Source organism: Myotis nattereri, assembly GCF_964212035.1.
Source record: "Myotis nattereri genome assembly, chromosome: 12".
In the NCBI taxonomy this organism is placed as follows: Eukaryota; Metazoa; Chordata; class Mammalia; order Chiroptera; family Vespertilionidae; genus Myotis; species Myotis nattereri.
This window is the reverse complement of record NC_138087.1, coordinates 74,393,951-74,416,578: the sequence shown is the minus strand read 5'-3', so window position 1 is coordinate 74,416,578 and position 22,628 is coordinate 74,393,951. Positions and strand designations below refer to the sequence as shown.

The window sequence follows — 22,628 nt, the reverse complement described above, 5'->3', positions numbered from 1 at the left end:
TCTATAGAGCTGGAATGACTTGCTTATGGTAATTACCATGTAATTACAGAGCTGGGGAAGAAGCAGATACTCTTGTTTTCAATCCAAAGTTATTTCTCCCCTACACTGAACTTGAAGCTCTTGGTGGAGAGGAGTACTGAAATGATGTTGTTGAGATCTCTGCTCACTCTAAAGAAAGTATTATTATTAGTTGTACTGGTGTCCTTTTAGTTTCTTGAACATGCCTAGCTCTTTCTAGCCGGAGAATCTTTGCACAGTTCTTTTCTCTGCCTGAAACACCCAGTGTGCTGCTTCTGGATTGGCTGCTCAGCTCTTCCTTCAGGTCGGTATTGTTGTCATCCCTGAGACGCTGTCCCTGACCACATTATCTCAGTAGGGCCTTCCCTTCACTTTCATCTTCTGTCCTTGTTCCTTCTTTGGTTTCATGCAACACTGTGACAAGCTGTGTGCTTTGTGGTACACTTGTTTATTATTCCTCTCCAACTAGACAGGAAGTGCCACTGTGGGATGGATGTTGTATATCCAGCATTTGTTGCAGTGGTGAGTACAGTAGTTAGTTGCTCAGTAAGATGACAAACTAAAGTGAGGCTGATATGGAAAATCCCATTTCTCACTGAAAGATTGCAATCAAACTGTCCTGTCCACATGCTTCATGCCCTTTATACACTGAACCTGTAAACAACCTCAAGGTTAAACAAAATGTTGCAAGAGGGGACTTGAATAGCTAACAGACATTTACAAGGCGACATGAAGGTTCAAGTTTGTGGTTCAGATAGTCATTGCTTTTCTCCCTTTTCCATATTCATCTAGGCATGGGAAGCACAGCTAAGGATGGTCTTGGCCCTGTTTTCTGGGCTCAGTTTTGGAAATACTCAAAATACAGCTTAGTGGGAAGTACAGTCTGTTTGGTGAGACAACTACTGACTTTCTTATGTATCCAATTCCTTCACCTGAACTGAAAGCTTCTGGGGGAGTTTTCGTTGTGTTTAGCGCGGTGAGGAGGAATGGAAGAGACTTTGAAACAGGATTTGGCTTGGATTTTTGTTTTAGTCCTGATGACTTTGTAAAAACAAAGCCCAAAAATAATCCTGACCCTCAGTTTTCCCCGCTAGAAAACAAGAGAATTAGGTACGATGGCTGCTTTGGTTCCTCCCAGTTTTAACTATCCTGAAATCTGACTCCTGTGGATTCTGATCCAGAGGCAAACATAGGAACTGCAGCCTTTAAGGAAGCAGACCCTTTTCTCAAAGTCATTTTTATGGAGAAAAAGTGAGTAGTCTCATGAAGGGAATGACACATTCTGTAGGGATTCAGAACCTTCAAGTTAACTTCTGTTTGACTGCCTTTTCCTGGCTTTTATTTTATTCGAAATTGTCCAAGGAAAAATATTTTTGTGTTTAATGGTTAGGGGCTTTTAATGACTTGTACTTCACCCTAGTAGGAATTAAAAAAACGTGACTCAACTGTGAATAAGTGCCTCCTTCGAAGCTGTGGCACCCCAAAAAGAATCTTATTCACTTTATTAATATTATTTTTATCCTTACCTGAGGACACACTTAGAGAGACAGAAAGAGAGAAACATCAGTTACTGCCTTCAGGAGGTGCCCCACGCAGGGATCGAACCGTTAACCATAGGCATGTGCCCTGACTAGGAATTGAACCGGTGACCTTTCAGTGCATGGGATGATGTTCCAACCAACTGAGCCACTCTGGCCGGGAGAATCTTGTTCACTTTAATGCAAGCATGAACAGCTCCCTTGGTCATCTGGAGGTCTACCCTTTACTGAAAAGATGCAACAGACAAGAGAGAAAGAAAGGCAGCTTTCCTTTATCCACTCATAAGTACCAGAGAGCTGAGTCAGGAAGATTCTAAGCAAATGCATGGTTTTTAATATGAATGTTGGTTTCCATTCAGATGGTAGCTTAACAGCTTGCATCTCTTTTATTAATTATCCTTACTATGGACTGGCCTTTATACTAAATGCTTATTTCACTTGTTCCCCAAACATCCTTTGGGTTGGGTGGTAGTTTCTCATTGTTATTCCAGGCGAAGAAACTGAGGTACTTGGAGGTTAAGTAACTTGCTAAATTAAGTCTCAGTTAGCAAGTGATTGAGTTGGGATTTCAACCAAGTAAATGAGTAATGAATCTTTCTTTGAGCCTATGAGGTAGCTAAAAGCATTTTCAGCATTTTTAATGTTAGTGAAAAGATAATAGGGAAATTAATGACACTCAACTCACCAACCAAGCTGTGTTTGTTCTCTGTCCGTTTCCTAGAGGTCCTGGGTCTTTTCTTCTCATTCAGTCCTATCGATATCCTTTCCTTCTAGGATGCTTCATTGTAAACACTGTGGATGTGAAATCAAACCCTGAGTTAAAATAACAAACAGTCATATTTTATAAAACCACATAATAGTATTTGACAAAAGCATCACCTTATTCGAACTTAAAATCATCCTGACCTGTTGCTTTAAATATTTTAATAATACAGGTTTTTCTCCTCCCCCAATGAGGCCCACGTTCCCCCCACTTTAATTATGTGAGCTAGAATCCTGTTTCTCACACATCTTTAGTTCTCAACCTTGTTAAAATTAATCATATAATCCCCCTTTAAAACATAGTATTAAGTCACCATAGTAACACAGTATCCAAGCTTTATAGATAAAACATAACAGCCATAACAGGGTAGCATTTGGTGTCCCCTTGACAGCTCTATAACTTTTATAGAAATGTGTTTCTTCTCCTGGCTGTGTAAGGTGGAGGGATAGCATTACTTACACCTGTTTTATTACCACGTTGCTTTTAAATTGCCACCTTGTTTTCGTTCACCTTCCTAGTTAAAATAGGAGAGTGGAGCTTTTTCTTTTCTTCTTGAATTATTTTCTTGTACTCTCTAACCACTTTCCAAGGGATGGAATTGTTTCCTTACATATGACCAGGTAGGGTCCACTGACCTTTTGTGCTGAGATACCTTGAAAACTTCTTTAATTTTCTTATGCAGCTTATATGAGGGAATTTTCAAAAGGAAGGCTATCTATATTTGAGAACTTAATTTATATTGTATCCTAAGATTCAAAAAGTCTTTGGAAAAGGCCTGGTGAACCATGACTTTTTTATTGCACTGACAATTTAGGAAGTAAATTATAGGTGAGAAGCATCTATTTGAATATATGATCAATTTGAATATATTTTGTAAAACGCAACATGTAAACTACGAATTAATAAGTTCCTTTGAAAAATTCAATGTCAAATTCTAAAATATTTTATTAGCATAAATTTATGTTTTAGAATTTGGAATATGTAAGTTTTTAAAGAGGAATCCAAGCTAACTGGTAAACTGATTTTTAGAAGTGAATTTTAAAACATTTTATTTCCTCACCTACAATGTGAAGTTAATGGAACGCACCTTTCAGGATTTGATGGGATGATTAACAGTGCTACCTGCCTGCACTCAGTAAGTAGGAGAAGGTATGGCGGTAGCTCCGATGAGGTAGGTGGTCACCAGAATGTGCTGCTTGCTGCAGCCCCCCCTCCTCTTTTTTTTACTAGCTCACAATCTGTTTCCTTGAAGTGTGTAAATTTTCAGTTCATTTATAAAGAGTTCCACTGAGAGAGGAAATGTTACAGGTTCAACGACTTGTCATGATTAGATACTTTATCAAGAAACTTACTGCACATTCATTTTGCCCTTTGTTCTGTCTTTGCCGCAGCCTCACAGTTAGCCAAGTTGGCCAGAACTTCACGTTTGTGCTCACTGACATTGACAGCAAGCAGAGATTCGGGTTCTGCCGCTTATCTTCAGGAGCTAAGAGCTGCTTCTGTATCTTAAGGTAAGGGAGAAGGGCTTTGGCTATTGGCTAGTTTTGCGAAACAATGTCAGCTCTTGCGTTGTTACTCTGTAATTAAATTTTCCAGCTGTTCTTTTTATTTTCCTATCTGTTTCCCACAAGTCACTGCACTTGGGGGGAAGGACTTGACAGTGTTGTCCTTGCACTTTAAGTTCTGCAGATAATTATATTTATTTATTTGTATCACATCCCTGGGGTGGGAAAGGGACCATCGCTTCTGTGGAGTATGTGGAAGCCTCAGAGCCAGCATGGCTTCAGTTCCCCCTGCTGTTATCTGGAGCTGTCAGAAGTCAGCCTGTGAGGCTTTCCCTTGGACATTTTGTGTATGTAAGATTATTAATAAAGTATGTGTCTGTGACTCAGACGTCTCGCAGACACTGATTGTGTCCTCCTCAAAGTAACACCCTTGCCCCCTTCGGGTCATTGAGTGAGTGACTGTTTCTCAACTTGGCTACCTCTGGAGAGGTTGAAAAAAGAGCCAAATCCTGTAAGAAGGCTTCTTTAGGTCTTCTAAAACCCCCTTCATCCACCAGAGCCACACTTGCTTAATGCTCTGCTTCCTCTTGCCCGAGTGGTAAGCGTGTTCTGTGGTGGGAGGATGTGTGGAAATCTGATTTTGGAGCTGCTGGCTCTGTGGGCTCCTGCTGGGCGCCTCCTGAGGGGGAAGTAAAGGCATCCACACACTCTCCTCTCCATCTGCCTTCGTTAAGTAGGTGTCAGAGGGGCCTGCCTCCTGTCTCTCTCTGCTCATGTGGAGCAGCCCAGGGCAGGACAGCGGGGAGGCGCCCCTGACAAAACCCGGGTCCCCAGTCTTGGGGATAAAAGGCCAGACCCTCTATGAATTCCAGAAAGAGTAGTTCTCTGGTGTATTTGTCTCTGCACTTCCTTCTTCCTCTCACCAAGAAAAGACAACCCCCCTCGCCTCACCCCTCAAGCCCACACACCCTCTCACCACGTGGGGTGGGGGGGAGAGGGGGTTGTGGGCTGACTTTTCAAGGCCCTTTGCTCAATAACTGTTGGTCCTGCTACTTTTGTGTTTCTCTACGCAAATATTATTATTATTTTTAATCAGCAAAATTAACTCTCTTCTTCACCAAGGATAGCATCTGTAATCAGGTTATTAGAGGGAAAATGTGGAAAGACCTTAGGAAGAAAGTACAACCCAGCTACTTTGTGAGATTACATGTGAACAGCTGTTCTCAAGCATGTCTCAGTAGCCCAGGCCCAGGGATCGTCTGCCCAGAGTATTAGATTCTGATGTAAATGATTATTTACTTTTTGACTTAGTAATGTTGGTCTTTTTCTTTTTAAAGAAAATTTTCACTTTCATTTTTATCTAATGTTAGATTTTGGCCTTGGCCAGGACACTGTATATTATGTGGTCATTTGAGGATATGAGGGTTTAAAACAAGTTCTGAAGTTTTGCAGAAACGTTCCCTTCCCCCCAATATTTTGAGTTATGATGTTTCTTCCTTTCAAAGCTGTGTGTGTGTGTGTGTGTGTGTGTGTGTGTGTGTGTGTTGGGGAGTGGGGAGTTGACTCTGAACTGGCACTACCACATTTATTCAGCAAATTCCTGGGAGTGGAAAACTATTTATTTAAAAATTAAAATGAAAAAAATTGCTCTCCTCTGATTCTAGCATTTGATTTTGTGTGTCTGTATGGAGGGTTATAGACTTTATGCTTGTAAGAAACTCATTGAATAGCCTTCACGCTGTCGTCATTTAGAATGAAAAATAGCAACAGGTAATGTGTTTTCTGTTTGTTATATTAGCTTGGAACTATGGGAAAAAATTTGGTGGTTTAATTCATTCATTTGTTACTACTATTAGCTAGCCCCTGCCCTTGAGAAGTTCCCAGGACTCACTGGGAGATAGATGACCGATCACTACAGTATGCTATATAAAATGCATAGCATGATCCCATGGCATAGTGTCTTCTTACTATGGATATTCTAATGCCAGGGAATAGTGACTGTGGTGATAAAGAGTACTATAGGAATTCTGAGATACCATTTCATGGATATTTAACATGGGCTGGGGTGGAAGTCTCACTTTATCTCATCCAGCTGTTGCACACATTTAAAGGGCACTCAGAGTGGCACTTTCCCTGTGCTTGGTTTGGGAATGTTGCTGGGGTGAGATGTGAATGGAAGAGTCTACTGTTAACCCTGGATGACTGGTTGGTGACATGTCCAATGGAGAGTGGAGAGGTCTGCCAAGAGAACATGAGCACTATTTGGGTCTGCTTTACATTATTAACATTGTCCTCATTTGCTGCTTGGTCTCCTTGCCTTTTTCAGGTACTTTTCCTTTAGTTAATCTGTGCCTTGAGGTCCAATCACCATTCTTGGTGTGCCCGGTGCTCTAGCTCAAGTCTGCTCATAAGCCACTCTATCTTGCTTTCCATTTTTTCTCATGAGGGATGTAGCTCCTAGTAATGGCGTGTGTGCATATTCAGCCTCCACTAATCCTAGCTCCTTAGGACAAACTGCGGCTCGCGAGCCACATGCGGCTCTTTGGCCCCTTAAGTGTGGCTCTTTCACAAAATACCACGTGCGGGCGCACATGTACAGTGCGATTGAAACTTCGTGGCCCATGCGCAGAAGTCGGTATTTTGTGGAAGAGCCACACTCAAGGGGCCAAAGAACCGCATGTGGCTCATGAGCCGCAGTTTGCCGACCACTGCCTTAGGATCCCTTCCTTCCTGACTGCTCTCCTGGTACATAGGAACCACTAGACCTTTCTGCCTTTACACATTTACCTATTCTCCCAGACTCAACAGGGCACTCCAAGCAGCCTTCTCTAGGCAGAGGTAGCCATCCCCTCCTCAGGGTGCGCCCAGGTGCTGTGCATACTTCAGTTATACACTCATAAGCCTTGGTCATCCTTCATCCTTCTCCTGCTGCATAGTTAACTCTTCAGGAGTAAAGATTTTGTGTTAAGCAACAACCTTTGTATCTCCAGCCCTTAGTATAATGCTTGATCAAAATAATGTATGCATGGCTTTCAGAGATTGGGAGATGCATTCCATTTGCATGGAAGAGCGGGGCACTACAATTAGAGGATGGGCCCCATGGGATGGGCCTCATAGTTTAAAGAGAAAATATGAAAAATAGTTAATCGCAGAAGCGTGATTCATATTATAAAACTTATTTCATATTAGTTGTAAAAGGAAAACCATTGACTCAGTGACCATCAGTATTAAAAATTTAAATTTAATTTTACAATGAAAGGTGTTTTTTATTTTAATCCTCACCTGCAAGATAGGTTTATCAATTAGAGAGAAAGAGTAAGGGAGAGAGAGGGAGAAACATTGATGTGAGAGAGAAACATGTATCTGTTGCCTCCTATATGTTCCCTAACCCGGGATCAAACTCCCAACCTAGGTATGTGCTCTGACCAGGAATCGAATTCCTAACCTTTTGGTGTACAGAACAACGATCCAACCAACTGAGCCACCCGACCAGGGCTACAATAAAAAAGTTCTTAGATAGTCTTTATATGTTAACTTATTAGGTTCATTGTTAGGGGCATTGCCTATTCCTCCCACTAGAATTTAAGTTCTGTGAAGGCTGAGAATTTTTATCTGTTTTGTTCACAGATAAAAGTGTATTAAAAAAATGTAGTTGTACTAGAGTATAAACAAGTCTCATTAACACAAATACCATGGTACATAAAGTCAAATGAATATTTTCTCCAATGGTTAACTAGTTTCTTTCTATTAAAGCATTTTAATTTTCCTTGAGGTTCATCATAATATTATTTAACTAGTTGCTAGATGGTACTTAATATTATATTAAACACACCAGCTAGGAGAACAACAGTTATGGGTTAAGTTAGTTGTAATTCATTATAAACCCAGGAATGTGAGAGAGTATTTTAGTATTTCCAGACAGCACTATCTGTATCTGATGTGGTATAAGCATTACCTCTGAAATCTTTCAAATATAATGCAAAGTGACTTAGAACCAAAATTTTTTATGGCTTCTGGTTTGCCTAAATGACACATACCAATCAAGAGCACAAGAGGTCAAAGCCATAACCATGTTGTTTGGAGGTGGTGATGGTGGTGGTGGGTTGGATTATGGAAGATATTTCATGTAATGATAATATGTCTTTACTCTTTATAAATGAACTTAAATATTTGTGTTCTACAATTTCTTTCCTTTTGTATACAGATCTTATTTAAGCTCTTGAGAAAGTTTGAGTAATTATCTTTATACCCAAATAAAATTGTTCAGAAACTAGAATACATTTTGGGAAGATATGACTTGTTTCATAAAGACAGTATCTAAAAATTTTGTTTAACATTTAAATTTAGTAAGTATTTTAGTACCTAGTATATATCAGGAATGAGCAATGCATAATACTTGGTCTTTGGCCTTTATTTACCTCAAGGTTCCTTCAAATAGACATAAAGATCTAACCCTAGTTCCCTATATGATGAGAACCTTTCAGATGTCATGTTCATCCAAGATTTTGATGAGCTGAACTTTCTGAACTTGGTTTTGCAACCTGAAAACAATATATACATTTTGTCCTTTACCAAATTTAAAATTGAATAGGCTTTTCGGTACACTGTTCCCAGGCAACCTCTGATTTTGATACCCACCTCCCATTTCACTTCCACCCTTACTGTCTTAGGAGCTACCCAATCTTTGGGAAGGGCTTATGTAAACAATTAATTAAAATATTATGTGATAAGTGCTATTTGAAAAAAAATATGTATGTGCAAGGCTCTGTGGGGGTCACAGATGAGGCAGGGCCCATCTCTGGCTTGGAGGATCAGGGAAAGTGTTGCTGATGGTTTCCAGTTAAAATGGGTCTTATAGAACCAGTGGGGTTTTGCCTGGAGGAGAACTGGTGTGCACAGGCCCAGAGAAATGGAAGGAAGAGCAAGATGAAAGAATGATGAGAATTTGATGAGAGGGCAGATGATGCCATAGAAGTCCTGGGGCCGGATTGTGAAAGACTTGCTCAAAATTTTGGATTTCCCCCATAGCAAATGGAGTGCCATTGGATGGTTTGGGGCAAACATTAGAAGTATTGATGTTTGTAGACCAAGGATAAAGTGGCTTTTTGTATGTGAAATTGCTATCTACATGGGCTTGGGTTTTCTGGTTGTTGTAGAGGGATGCTGTACATCACTGTGGGAATAGCACCTTGATTTAGGTTGGAATTTTCAAGCCTCAATTTCAGTTTTTTGTTTTTGTTTTGTTTTTAACTTAATGAAATATGTTCCTGGGCCCTTGTTGGGGAGTTATTGTCCTTCTCTCTGTACAAGCTGGCATATGGGCTTGTGTTTAAACATTAATTGTGTTAAGTAAGAACCATCTTCCTTCTGGAACACTTTCTAACTTAATGGCAGGAAGAACTATTGCATCTTTTTTTCATCCGCATTGTACTCATTTATACTATAAACACAGAAAAGCTCAGTTCTCATAGAGAAAAAGAAATTAGAAGTAATACAAGAGTCTGGTTTTCAAAACTTTGGATTTTCTCTCTAACTGTTCCAGTATTTTTAAAACACATACAGTTCAGGAGAAAAATCAAAGGACTCTTTCCTTAGGCAGGTGTGGTGGCAGAAGCCCTTTTGGATTGTGTTATCTGCTTTAGTTTAAAATAAGTGTAGGGGGGATGGGAAAGGCAGTTGGGAAGGAAGGCTGTGGGGACAGCTCCCAGATTTTTACCTTGAAAACAGGTGCTGTTGAAATATTCCAGAAACAGATGGAATCTCCTATTCTTGTTTTAAGCTATTTATAGTTGTCTCGCCTGAGGGTACCCTGCTATACAAAAATGCACAGCCTGATGTTGGAGGGCAGTTTGGGCATCAAAGCTGGGGCTCCTTTGGGAGAAATCAGCCTTTCTTCCCAATTCCTTAAATACCATTTGGGAAACCTGGATCTTTCATACTATTTAACAGAAGACTTTCCTCTGCTTTTCGAGTGATTCCATCTCTCTGGAGCTGTTTGATTTCTTTATAATTCCTCCCCTTTAAAGTACAATGGGCACAATGTTGTTTTCCAGATAGTAGCTGGAAGAAGGCCCAATTGCTGTGGCAGATTATAATTTCACCCCTTGTGGGTGCTGGCACATGGCTTCTGTTGGAAGCCGAACCTATGGGGTAGGACCTGTGGAAGCTCTGGTTTACCAAGCCCAATGCCCTTTCTAAGATCCTCAGTGTTTTAAAGGCTTTCATGGGGTCGGTAAACCCCATGAAAGGGGGATGGGGGGCAGGGATGTGTGTGCTCATCAGACACATCACTTTGTGGGAGGTTATAACTTTTCCCCCTTAATTAAAAAAAAATGAAGTCATTGGGGGTGTGTTGCATGTTTTATTGTCACGCATATGCCTTCATGCTTAGAAATGTATAATCCTCTGGGGAGCCACAACTCAACAGTAGTAACAAGCTGTACTGTTTAGAGAAAATCACCTTTGAAGAGAAGAAAGGGAAATAAATGCCTTCCCTGTCCTAGCAGCCTGCTAGTTGAAGGCTGGGAAGCTGGACTGTTGGAAAGACAGGTGTGTCTTCTGCACCAGCAGCGAGCACAGGGCTGTCACCATAGGTGGAAGCTTTTTGTCTCCTTCTGGTCCTCTTCCAAGGAAACCAGCCTGGCTCAGCCTTCCTTCATGCAGTCTGAGCCCAGGTTGTGGGTATTCAAAACTCCAAGACTTTGGCTAAAAGAAAATTTTTGTTTTGAGACTGAATGAGTTGGACGTTACAAGAAAACATGGTACTTTCTCACTTTGTTTCGAAAGCAAAGCACTTCTTTGTCTTAATGCTCGTGAAGCTTACTTAGTACAGGGCAACAAAGTGAAAATACCCCAGGAACCCCAGGAGCACACTTTAGTTTTTGTTTTTTCTATATTCCACTCGTCTTGTTCTTCTAGTAACTGCTGCTGATGGCTAATGTTGTTATAACATTTTGTAGATGGATAGACTAATTCAGAACTACTCACCACAGAGGATATAAAAGGGAAAGGGGAAGTTAGCATTTATTTAATACTAGAGGCCTGGTGCACAAATTCGTGCATGGATGGGGTCTGGCTGGCCTGCCCTGATGGGGGCTGATCAGGCCAGTGGGGATTGGGGGGTTGGGAGGGGACACAGGAGGTTGGCCGCCTGGATCCTCCCCCGATTGGGGTGGGGGGGGGGCGGCTGGAGGGAGGGGCTGCAGGAGGTTGTGTGGGGGTGATTGGGGCCGGTTGGCTGCTGCAGTTCGCATCATAATGACCAGTCATTCCAGTCGTTCGGCTTTTATATATATAGATGCCAGGGTGGTTTGCATAATTCTTATTTATTCTTAGTACAATCTCATGTAATTATCTCCATTGTAGAGATAAGCGGGTTATAACTGCAAGAGATATAGTGACTTGCCCAAAATCTCACCAGGAGGATTAAAGGAACTTGGTTTGGAACAACAACAAAAATCCAGCCTGAATCTCCTATTCTCAACTGCTTTGGGCTTATTTCCAGTAACTTTCTTTTGGCTCTGATTCACAACTTCCAATTTTATTTTCTTGCCACCAAAGCAATCTTTAGTTTCAATAGTTTGTTCATTTTCCCATATATATGTAGTTAAAAGAGCCATTATGGGTAGTTTGCTATTGCACAATAATATCAGATGTGAGCTTAAAGGGTTCTTAGAAATAATCTAGCCCACCCTCATTTTATAAACAATGAAAATGAGACCTGAAGAAGGAAGGTTTTTATCCTAAGTTCTTTAGCTGGTTGTTAGTAGTCTTCTGACCCCCAATCCAGAGTTTTGTCCAGGATATGGCAATGATTCTCCCAACTCTAGAGAATAAGCCCCAAATCACCTGGGACTAAAGTTTTTCAAGACTCAGTAACCTCAACTTAGCATCAAGGAGTCACATTCCCTCTTGGCCAGTGTCACTACAGTCTACGCGAACAATCTTACCATATGATTATAGAGTAAAGAAAATGTTCGGTTTTGTTAAAATCTGATGCAGGGTGTGTTTGAATGGAAAACCAGTAAAACTGAGCCTGCCTTCTGAAAGAAAGTGTCTTAAGAATTCCACATGAGGGAACCTTTTGGGGAGATGGAAAAACATTCTATAGGAGAGGCCAGTGGGTGCTTTGGTTGAGTTTGAGTGTCAACAATTTTTCTTGGACCTCCCTGAAAGCAAACTACTCTCCTACAAGAGCAACAACCAGCAGAAGGATTTATTTGAGCCTTATCTTTGCTTTTCACTGGGCAGGAGGTAGAAAAGAAAGTAACTCAATATGCTTCACACCTAAAATTGCCCTTTGGGTCTGAGCTACACTCTTATTTTAAGAGCAAGACAGATTTGTGAATACAAAAAGGAGTCTGAATGTAGGTTGTCTGGCCCTTTCAGTGATCAGTTTTAGAAGCAGTAGGAAGCCTAACATTTGTCCCTCATTGAGAGAGGCTCCAGAAGACTGAGATAATAGTGTACCTCTTTATTTCCAATACAGAAATCATTATGCCACCAGAAGTTTGAAGAGCCCACAAGTCTAATAGTCAATTATGAGCCACTTATTTTTCAGATGTTAATTTTTGAGATTATCCTATATAATAAAAGGGTAATATGCAAATCGACTGAATGGCGGAATGACCAGCCGCTATGATGCACACTGACCATAGGTAGCAGACGCTCAATACAGGAGCTGCCCCCTGGTGGTCAGCGCACTCCCATAGGGGGAGGGCTGCTCAGCCAGAATCCCTGAGCTGGGTTCCCGGCTTCCACAGGAATCGGGCCTAAGCCAGCAGTTGGACATCCCCCGAGGGATCCTGAACTGTGAGAGGGTGCAGGCCGGGCTGAGGGACCTCCTCCCCCCAAGTGCATGAATTTCGTGCACTGGGCCTCTAGTGAAGCTATAATTCCTCATTAGAGGAATTTTAAAAACTTCAGAGGTTTAAGAAAAGCAATCTATCATCCCACAACTTGGATAATGACTAGAGATCCTGGTGTAGGTAGAGTTTTGTATCTAGGTTTTTCACATACTATATTGTAAACATCTTTACATATCATTAACTATCCTTTCCTGCGGATGTTTTTGACTGTACCATTTATTTATGTGAGACTGATTTATAAGGGAAGAAGCTGTTAGTAATCTGAAAAAGTATTTCTTGCTAAGACTTATGTTCTTTTAAAAATGCATTTGAGTAGTGAATTTGTCATTTAGCTAATTAATTACTTCAGTATTTTTGTTTATTAAAACCCCTCAACTGCTTTTAATCTTAACTTATGCACTATTGTCCGATTCTTGACAATGAAGAATAATTATTAACTTCTGAAAACATTGAACATAGAAGTATTGAAATCGTATCAAGAGTCATATTTACATCAAGTGGTAACTAATGTACTTCGTTTACTTTTCCATTCCATATTTCACTTTGTACATTTACATCTTCAAATCCTCACCATAGCCAGTTTGGCTCAGTGGATAGAACATCAGTCTGTGGACTGAAGGATCCCAAGTTTGATTCTGATCAAGGGCACCTACCTGTGTTGCAAGCTCGATCCCTGGCCCTGGTTGGGGCTCACGTAAGAGGCAACCAATCGATGTGTCTCTTACACATTGATGTTTCTATCTCTCCTCCTCCCTTCCACTCTCTCTAAAAATCAATGGAAAAATGTCCTCGGGTGAGGATTAACAAACGAAAAGTAAAGTAATACTTTTTATTAGCATGAGTTATGTTGAAAAATTTTAAAAATGATGTAGCATTAAAGGGAATACTTTTAAAGTTAGATAGCAATATAAATTTTGATTCTTGAACTTATTACATTCCAAGTAAAAAGTTACTCCTATCTTAAACATTTATGTAGAAATTTAGGAAATTTTAAAATTAAATTCTGTATTATAGTATGCATTGGAAATTGAATAGGTTTTTAGTTCCCATTCATCGGACATGAAAGTACCAGAAATCTTCAGCAAAACTAAGGGCAATTGTTGTCCTTTAACTCAATTCACAAGTGTTAGATTGCCCCTGTGGTGATTTTTAATCCCTTATCTATAATACAAAGCAATATTTATTACAAAATTAATTCTGAGAGGCATCATTTATGGTTTCTAGTCCATTCTATTTCAGATGTCTTTGAAGTAAAGTGGGTGGAGCATTTTATGTGGGGTTAATTGTCCCATTGTTCATTTATTCAGTCTTGGTATTTTAACTAGCTCTTTATGTGTATTAATGAGCCCAAAATGCAGCAAAACATGCTGGATCTAAAAAACTTGACATCTTAAAAAAAAAACTTATTTAAAAGTGTGGTGGAAAAAGAAGTTGGGTGAAATTCATTGTCCTGTAGTTTTTGGGTTTTTTTTGTTTTTGTGTTTTTTTTTTGCCTGAGCTCTTAATGACTGGTTTCCTTTTATAAAAAAAAAAAAATCTAGTCTCATAGGAAAGCAAGATTTTTTGGGGGATAAAAAATAGAAAGCCACTGCAAACAAAAACAACCTCAACTTAAAAGGCTCTAAATAAAGCATATTTGCCAGTGTCCAGTTTCCTGCTGAGCTAGGATTTTTACTGTTAACTCTGTAAAAAATAATCATTTTGGTTGCCAGTTTTAGAGTAATTTATGTACTTTTTCTTTTTTATTAGTATATGAAAATATGCTAAATATTGATCATCCTCATTAAGTAAAGATAATAATATTTCCTGACCACTGAAAACAATACTTGTTTATATATATTTTTTTAGTCTTTATTAAAATTCCCAGGGATTATAATTCTAGATATTTTTATTTGAAGAGGTAGTTTAACTTTCATATAGTGGGATTCACTGAACTTGTTCTTTCCTCAGATTCAGTATTTGTGTTGTAATGGAAAGAACATTGGTGCTATATTTGTTTTTAAAAATCTTTTTAAAATTGGATTACAATAAGGTTTTAATTTGACCATCATTCTTTATCTAAGTACTTCAGTGGTAAATTGAGGATAATACTAATTCAGAATATTGTTGTAAAAGTTAACTAAACAGTGAGTGATTGATAAAGTTCTTTTTATTGTATTTACTGTGTAAATGTTTAATGAAAACCCTGTGCCTTCCTTTTGTACATTGTGATATATAACCTGCAAACAGAAAAGTACATTAAGTTTCATTATATATCCACATATATACAAGTGTGTGTTTGTGTATATATACACACATATATAATGTACATATATATACATTTTACATACATATATATAAATACATACACCCATACACACGGAAGTACAAACAAATGATTACATAGCAAATACCCATGTAATCGCCATGTAAGTTAAGAACTCTACACCCAGTATAATTTTTTCACCTATGTCTGTATCCCTAAATAGTATGGTATAATTTTATCTAGTTTTGAACACTGCATGAATTGAATTGTACAATTTGGAATTGTTATTTTAAGTCTTCTTTTGCTTAACTGTTGAACTTCATCTATGCTGTAGCTTATAATTGTAGTTTGTTTTCTTTGTAGTGTAGAGCTTTGTATTGTATGGCCATGTTTCTGTTTGTTCATCCATTCAACTGTAGGTGGCCATTTGGGCTGTTTCCAGTTCATGGCTTTTATGAAATTTCTTGAATGGGTATCCTGGTACACATAGGCACTAGTTTCTTCAGTGTATAAACCTGAGAACTTGGATACCTATCTTTAGGGATGTATATCTTCAACGTTATTGGATAATACCAAATTGTTTTCCAAAGCGGCAATTATGTCATTTTACTGTCTGCCAGGTTGGGTGAGCATTCCCACACTGCTGCCCTTACTCCTTGTTGTGTTTTTTTAAAATATATTTTTATTGATTTCAGAGAGGAAGGGAGAAAGAGATAGAAACATCAATGATGAGAGAGAATCATTGATTGGCTGCCTTCCACCCTCCCCCTACTGGGGATTGAGCCCGAAATCCTGGCATGTGTCCCTGACCAGATTGAACCTGGGACCCTTCAGTTCACAGGCCAATGCTCTGTCCACTGAGCCAAACCAGCTAGGGCTTCCTTGCTTTTTGAAGAAGACATGCAGTATGCTCTCCTCCCTTCTCACAGCCTGTGAGATCTAGGTATTGGCCTTCTTTAGTTCCCCAAAGATTAATCGGCTCATTGTCTGAAGAGGCATTGCTGGAGAAGCAGGCAGTCCCTGGGGTTGTGAGAGGACAGGAGGCATGGCCTAAGAGCATTGTCTGGAATCAGAGCAATGCTTGGATCCTAATCCTGCTGATGTGGAGGTGTGCTTTTGGATGCTCCATTTACCCTTTTAAGCCTTAATTTTCTCATATCTACTTTTCTGGCAAGGATTAGAGAGAATACAAGGCAAAAGATTATGGTAGGGTAGTTATTAGCACCTTTACAGCATTAAACAGTGCAGCAGTTATTAATAAAAGAATAGACAGTTGTAACATACATGTCATTGTCATAGATATGATTTGTGTGGGCATGTACATAGCTAAGTCTATATGAACCTGATCATGTCAACTTGAAGATGACACTTGGTGGCCATGAGGTGGGCACTTAACATTCTGTTGGTCATGGTCTAAAATGGTCCAGCATTCCTGGGAAATAGTTGGCATTTTATCTTCAACACCCTTAAAATGATTCCCACTTTTGGGTATCTGTTTTAAGGGAAACTCAGAGATATATGTACAGATACATAGATGAAGATGTTCATTCTAGTATACTGAATGACAAATTAGAAATAATTTATGAAGGGGGATAGCTAAATTTAATTAGATACCATGTAGCCATTAAAATTAATGTTTTGGTGATTATTTAATGACATGAAAAACATCTTGGGTAATGTTATGCAAAAAAAGCTAAAGACAAACTTATATACAAGCCGTGGCCGGTTTGGCTCAGTGGATAGAGCGTCGGCCTGCGGACTGAAAGGTCCCAGGTTCGATTCTGGTCAAGGGCATGTACCTTGGTTGTGGGCACATCCCCAGTGGGAAGTGTGTAGGAGGCGGCTGATCGATGTTTCTCTCTCATCAATGTTTTTAACTATCTCTCTCCCTTCCTCTCTGTAAAAAATCAATAAAATATATTAAAAAAAACTTATATACAAAATAAATTTTGTAAGGAATTTATTTAAAAAACCTGGGTGAGTGGATACCAAAATAACAATGAGAAAAATTAGGTAATGGGATCATGAGTGTATTTCATTTTCTTCTTTGTATGTCTATAATGAAGTAGTTCTTTCTGTAATTTTATCCTGTCAAGCTCAATCTTGATATTCACTGCAGCATAGTTTACATATTTTTTAATTTGGAAAAATTGTAAGTCCTTTCATTTAGCACATCATTCCAAACATAGAATGCCACAAATGGCAGGCAGTGCTTTAACCACCAGAATGGTGACTGATACTCTAGTGTATGTTATTTCCCCCTCAATTTGTGGAATGGACTTGAGCTCTGGAATCAGACTTAGGTCCAAATTTTGATTCTACCACTTTCTAGCTGTAGGACTGTAAGCAAGATGACTCACTTGTCAGAGTCCCCGTGTCCTCTTTTGGAAAATAGAAAATATTTCACATGATTAAGTAAGGTTTTTGGTGCTTAATTCAGAGTAATTATTCCCATGTTGCCTTGCAAGATTTGAAAATACCATCCGTTAATAAATGTACCATTGGTGTAAACACAGCTATACGGGGGGGAAGGGGGGAAGGCTTTATTAAAATTTCAGATTGATTTCAAGAAGCCTCTTAATTTCAGAAACTTTAAAAGTAAGAGTTCACCTTCATTGAGAAATGATTGTATTAATTTCACAGTGAAATATTTAGCATCTGTCTTATAGATTATCTCTGTTCTCCACTCACCTAGTTGACCTTATAATTTTCTCAGAAATTTCTGTCTTATTTGTGAAAGGACTAGGAACCTATTCCCAGTGCTGCCTCAAACCTGCTTTTTATGGCCTCAGGATCTCTGTCATAACCCGTTTTATGCTTTCACAAACTGAGCCCCTGGGGAGCTGTCTGCAGTTCTCAGTGTGATCCAGCTGAATTCCTCCCTTCCCCACTCGAACCCTTTGAATTGCCAGGTTTTTGTTCATCTACCCTAAGGATGGACTGAGATTGCTGAGCACGGCCTCTCTGGTGGTGCAAAGTGAGAATTGTTTTTAATTGAGCAGAAACATGTGGAAAGATCAGGAAAATCTCAAGGGATTACAGAAAAATTCCAAATTTGTACTACTTACAGCTTGTGTTTAGAACAGGGTCTGCTGGGAATAAATGTTAGTTAGTGTGGCCTGTGACCTTAAAAACTGTTGACATGGACTTCAGCCAGAAACTAGCCACAGACCTCCTTTGTTAAACTCATTCATAGCTCCTTGAAAACTCTAGTCAGTGAAAAGTTGCCAGCTCCAATCCAAGCAGAGGCCCCTACCCCCTCTTTCTCCCCCCCCCCGCCCCCCCGCCCCCCCGCCCCCCGCCCTGCTTTGGGAAACAGAGGACGCCCCTTAACCACCAAGGCTTCTTTAATAGGACTACATGGCCTTAAACGCGATTGGAATTGACAGCTTCCTGGCTTGGGTCTGCCAACTGGCAGGGCCGTGAGGCTGAGGGGACAAACAGCGTTGGGGCGCTGTGCACTTGTGTTTGTGTATGTGCAGAGGAGACTGAACTCCAGAGTACTGTGATACCCCTTCAACTCGAAGAGCAACACGCTGGCCACAGTTGGACACGTCTTCCTGGGTTTTCTGGCTGGGAGAGACAATTCAGAATTATTGCTCAATATAGGAGAAGATAAAGCAACTGCCGTTTCTTTTTGCTGATGATCCTGGCCTTTCCCTTCTTCCCTCAAATTTAATCTTTTCATTAATGTTGTGTTGCTCAGATTTAGAATAAGAACTCACAACTCAGATGGGAAATTATTGGTTATTTTTTGGATGGCACTCAGCACCCACCTACTCTGGAGTTTTATATAACAAATTTTAGTTTCTATCAAGCTGAAGGGGCAGCCAGGATCTCTCTTCATTTTACTCATTGAGGAAACTGAGGCATGAGGAGGTTAAGCAGTTTCTTCTCCCCTGCTCTCCATCAAAAGGAATAATAAGAAAAGGCCTTAAATTATTTGCTGCCTCTGCAAACCAGCATAATAATTGAGACTAGAAAGTAATATTTCCCCTGGTTCTTTTTTTTTAATCCAAAGATGACATTATCTGAATTTAAAGGCAGGGAAGCAAATAGAATGTTTTTGGAAACGAAGAAATTAATCTAACTAAAAATAGGAAGCAGATATTCTACTTACACAGTTTGCTTATTTTCATGTAACATGATGATGGGGAAGGGAAGCTGTCTTAGTTATATAGATTGTCATTCTGAGAGGTACTATTGTATCAGCCCATATCTCTTTCTCCTTAACCATTTATTAAATTTTGGTTGTTTGAATATAATACTTATGTTCAGTTATGCTATTGAAATTGTTATTTTTAACATAAACACTCTAGCAAACTAATCAGTTCTAAAACTGCTGAGGTTTGGCAGGATTTCAACCAGGCATGTGTGGGGAGTTAAAAGAAATGCCACATTGGCCTAGGAATCAATGGCACATAGGCTTAGGAATATGGAAACTCTGGAAAGAGAAATTATATAATTTCCTAGAGGCCTCACAAGAACTTAGTTGTAATTAAGGAGAGCAATGTAAGAGTACCTCATCTGTGGTAGGTGTTCCAGAGGTATTTGTTGAATGAATAGAATTGGTGAAATAACTTATTTCCCAATCCTAATATTTGCCTATTTATACACACTCAATTAATTTCCCTTCCTCAACACCCTTAGAGCATTTATTCCTCCCACAGAAGGTACATGATGCCCTCATGTTTAATTACCTAAAGTTCTAAAGCAGATCCTTTAGATTTAGTCAGAACTAGATTCAAATTCTGACTTATTACCCATGCGATAAATCACCTCACTTGGCTTTTCTGATCTGCATTCCCCACATCTGCAAAATAAACATGAGGCCTACTTTGTAAGTCGTTAACATACAGGTAAAAATGTTATATAAAACACCTAATTTAGGAATCAGCAACATGGAATCTTTTTTCTGAAAGGAACTTATTTTTATCATGTGCTTTCTCTTATTCTTTATCATGAGAGAGGGTCTTATAAATTTGCTACCTCCTCAACTATCCCTGCTCATTCAGGGAATGTAGTGACTTTGTCGACTAGCTAAGAGTGATTGTAAGTCCCAAACTTTAAACAGAAAGTCTTGAATAGCCTATGGAAATTGTTTAGTGATTTTTTCCTGTACCTATGCACTGTACTAAGAGTAGATTAGATAGTTAGAAAATATGCTTAGATATATAAATAGGTGATTAAGAAAACTGAATTCTATTTTTGCTTGCTTTTAACAACTAAGAAGATAATGATAATCTCAGAACATTAAATAGTACAGAGAATTATGGAGAATTCTTGGAACTTGTGTTAAGAGTTTCCTTGCACACCGGATTTCACTGTAGTGCTCCCATCCTTAAATATACTTGAAGTTTGTTTTACAAGAATTAATTCTAAAATTCAACCCCATTTGAGGTGATGAATCCGTTCGGTTCATAACCTCTGTATTTATCATGTGAGTCTCACCCTTGGTGTTTTATGTGAATAGCAAATTACAGAAGCCCCCTTTCTCTCGCCTACATAACTAGGAATTCATAAGAATGTGCTCTGGACCAGGTGGAGGAGAGTGAAGAACTCTGGTGTGTAGAGGAAGGAAAATTATTTGTCAGATTTTATTTTACTGGAATATTTTCCCCTAAGAGTTCACAAGATGAGAGCATGTCATCTCTTCTCTAAAGACCTCCCCCCTACCCCCCCCCCCCTGCCATGCTACCCCATTTTCTAAACTTTCATTAATAGCTCTTTGCAGCTGAAGCAAATATTTTAGATCTTTCTTGTACTCTCCTCCAGCTGGGAGTGTCTTTCACACATCAAAGGCAGATATGAGCCTCTCATTAAAAGATAGCATGAGTTCATCATCTCAGAGGAGTGGGACCTGAAAACCTGAGATAACTTTCAGCTACAAGTCATATCTAAGTTGGACTGAGATTTTTCTGTGGGTAACCACATTTCTTTTCTCAATTTGTCAACCCAGGATGCTTTAAAGTCTAGCTTTCTCCCTTTGTTTTATTATATCTGAAGATTATCCTTATTCAGAATAGGAAATAAGTTGTAGAGCTTAGGAAATATAAATGCTTTAAAATATATTTTTAATAAGAAAATAAGGATTCCTGAAGCTTAGGAACAAAGCCCAGGTTTGCTTGTTATTTTTTCCTCCCTCCTCTATTTACTCCCTCATGGCACTTCCTGCTTCAGTGTCTATAAGGTAATTATTTGAAACTTCTAAGTCAGCTCTGAAAACTCCACAAATCCTTCTTTTCCTACTTCTTGCTAATGAAAAGCAATACAAAAATCAAAGCAGCTGAACAGATTTCTTGAGATTATGGAGGACATCTGGTTATATTCATCAGATTTTATTTTTGAAAACATTTCTAGATTGGTTAAGGCTCAAATGTTATAGTCCATCTAAAAGCCACACTAAATGTTTTTAGCTTATCTTAAATGTATCTATGCTCAAGCATACACGTGAATGTGTTAAAGCGAAGTAGTGCAGGTCCCATCATTTGAGCAGTAGCCACAGCAAATCCAGATTCTTTTCCATGGTATTTACTTTCCTTATTTTGGTCAATTTCAAGCTCTTGTAGTATTTACTAGCCAAAGGTGAAGGTTGTCCCTCCATAAGTATTAGGATGGCCTGCCAGCCAAATCCCAGGCAACCCAGTGAATACTCTCTTTGATAGTAGAAAAGTCTAGTTCAAGTTGCTCTGAATGGCATTTAACTATAAAACAATAGCCTTAACAAAGGTTGCTGGTGTCCTTCAAATGGTTTCTGTACCAGTAGCCAGTTCCTTTGGCACTTTAGGATATGAGGCTTGTTCCATTGATAATTTGGATTGCAAGTTTTCAGAGCATTACATAGTCAATGAATGGTGAGGGGGGAGAGAAAAGTACATAGATCTATTGAAAATGCATGAAGTAAAAATTGAAAAGCAGTCAAGCAAACAAAAACATCACCCCCTCCACACACACATGCATGCATGTACGTGTGTACACACACACACACACCCAGAAGCTGTTGACTCGGCAGTTTTTCATTTTTTTATGGCTCTAGGGACAGGTTTAAATTGGGAAAAAAATTTTATTCTCTTGTGCTGTGTTGAACAGGAAGGCAGTGTTTGATGTAATCTGGCCCAGATGTCAGCAGTGTGCAGTGTTGTGATGATTATTTATCTTCAAGTTTTTGCTTTGTAAAAGGAGAATCAGCAAACAATCACTTAGGGCTGGAAGTTATGACTGTTTTTGAGATCCTGTGAATGTAACAAACAAACGTATAAATTAGTTTAAATATGTTTTAGATTTAATTTCATTTTAGCTATTAATCTTAAAATCCTCTTTAACAAACACTGGTTACGAGTCCCCTGATGGATGTTAATATGTTCAGTGCTTTACATTCTGGATATTATTCCTCTTATTTCAATTTCTTATTCTTCTAGAAGGTTTTCTCAGCTAAGACTGTTAAACTAGTGGGCTACTTAATGGTTTTGAAAATATTTTCTCACATATGTTTCCCAGGAGGATGTTTTTGTTTTTTAGTTTTTGATTACATAAGCACTTAGAATGTATATGGCAAAACTTCAGTGACGGTTAACGAATGGCAGTCCATTTTTCACTTGGAATTCAGGTGTATTTGTTTTAAGAGTATTGTTTTTAAAATATTTTCAAAGGATAGGAGCTGCTCATGATTTATACACACCCAATGTCTGCCCC

General features: G+C 39.1%; 1 protein-coding gene across 1 annotated transcript in view; it reads left to right on the top strand.

Annotated features, from left to right (window-relative positions):
* The window catches only part of DENND1A (DENN domain containing 1A), a 465,733-nt gene that overhangs the window by 153,843 nt on the left and 289,262 nt on the right, over positions 1-22,628 (top strand). Inside the window, exon 5 of the mRNA XM_081104118.1 lies at positions 3,711-3,830. Coding sequence (XP_080960244.1) covers positions 3,711-3,830 — 120 coding nt within the window. The remainder of the gene's footprint in view (positions 1-3,710; positions 3,831-22,628) is intronic.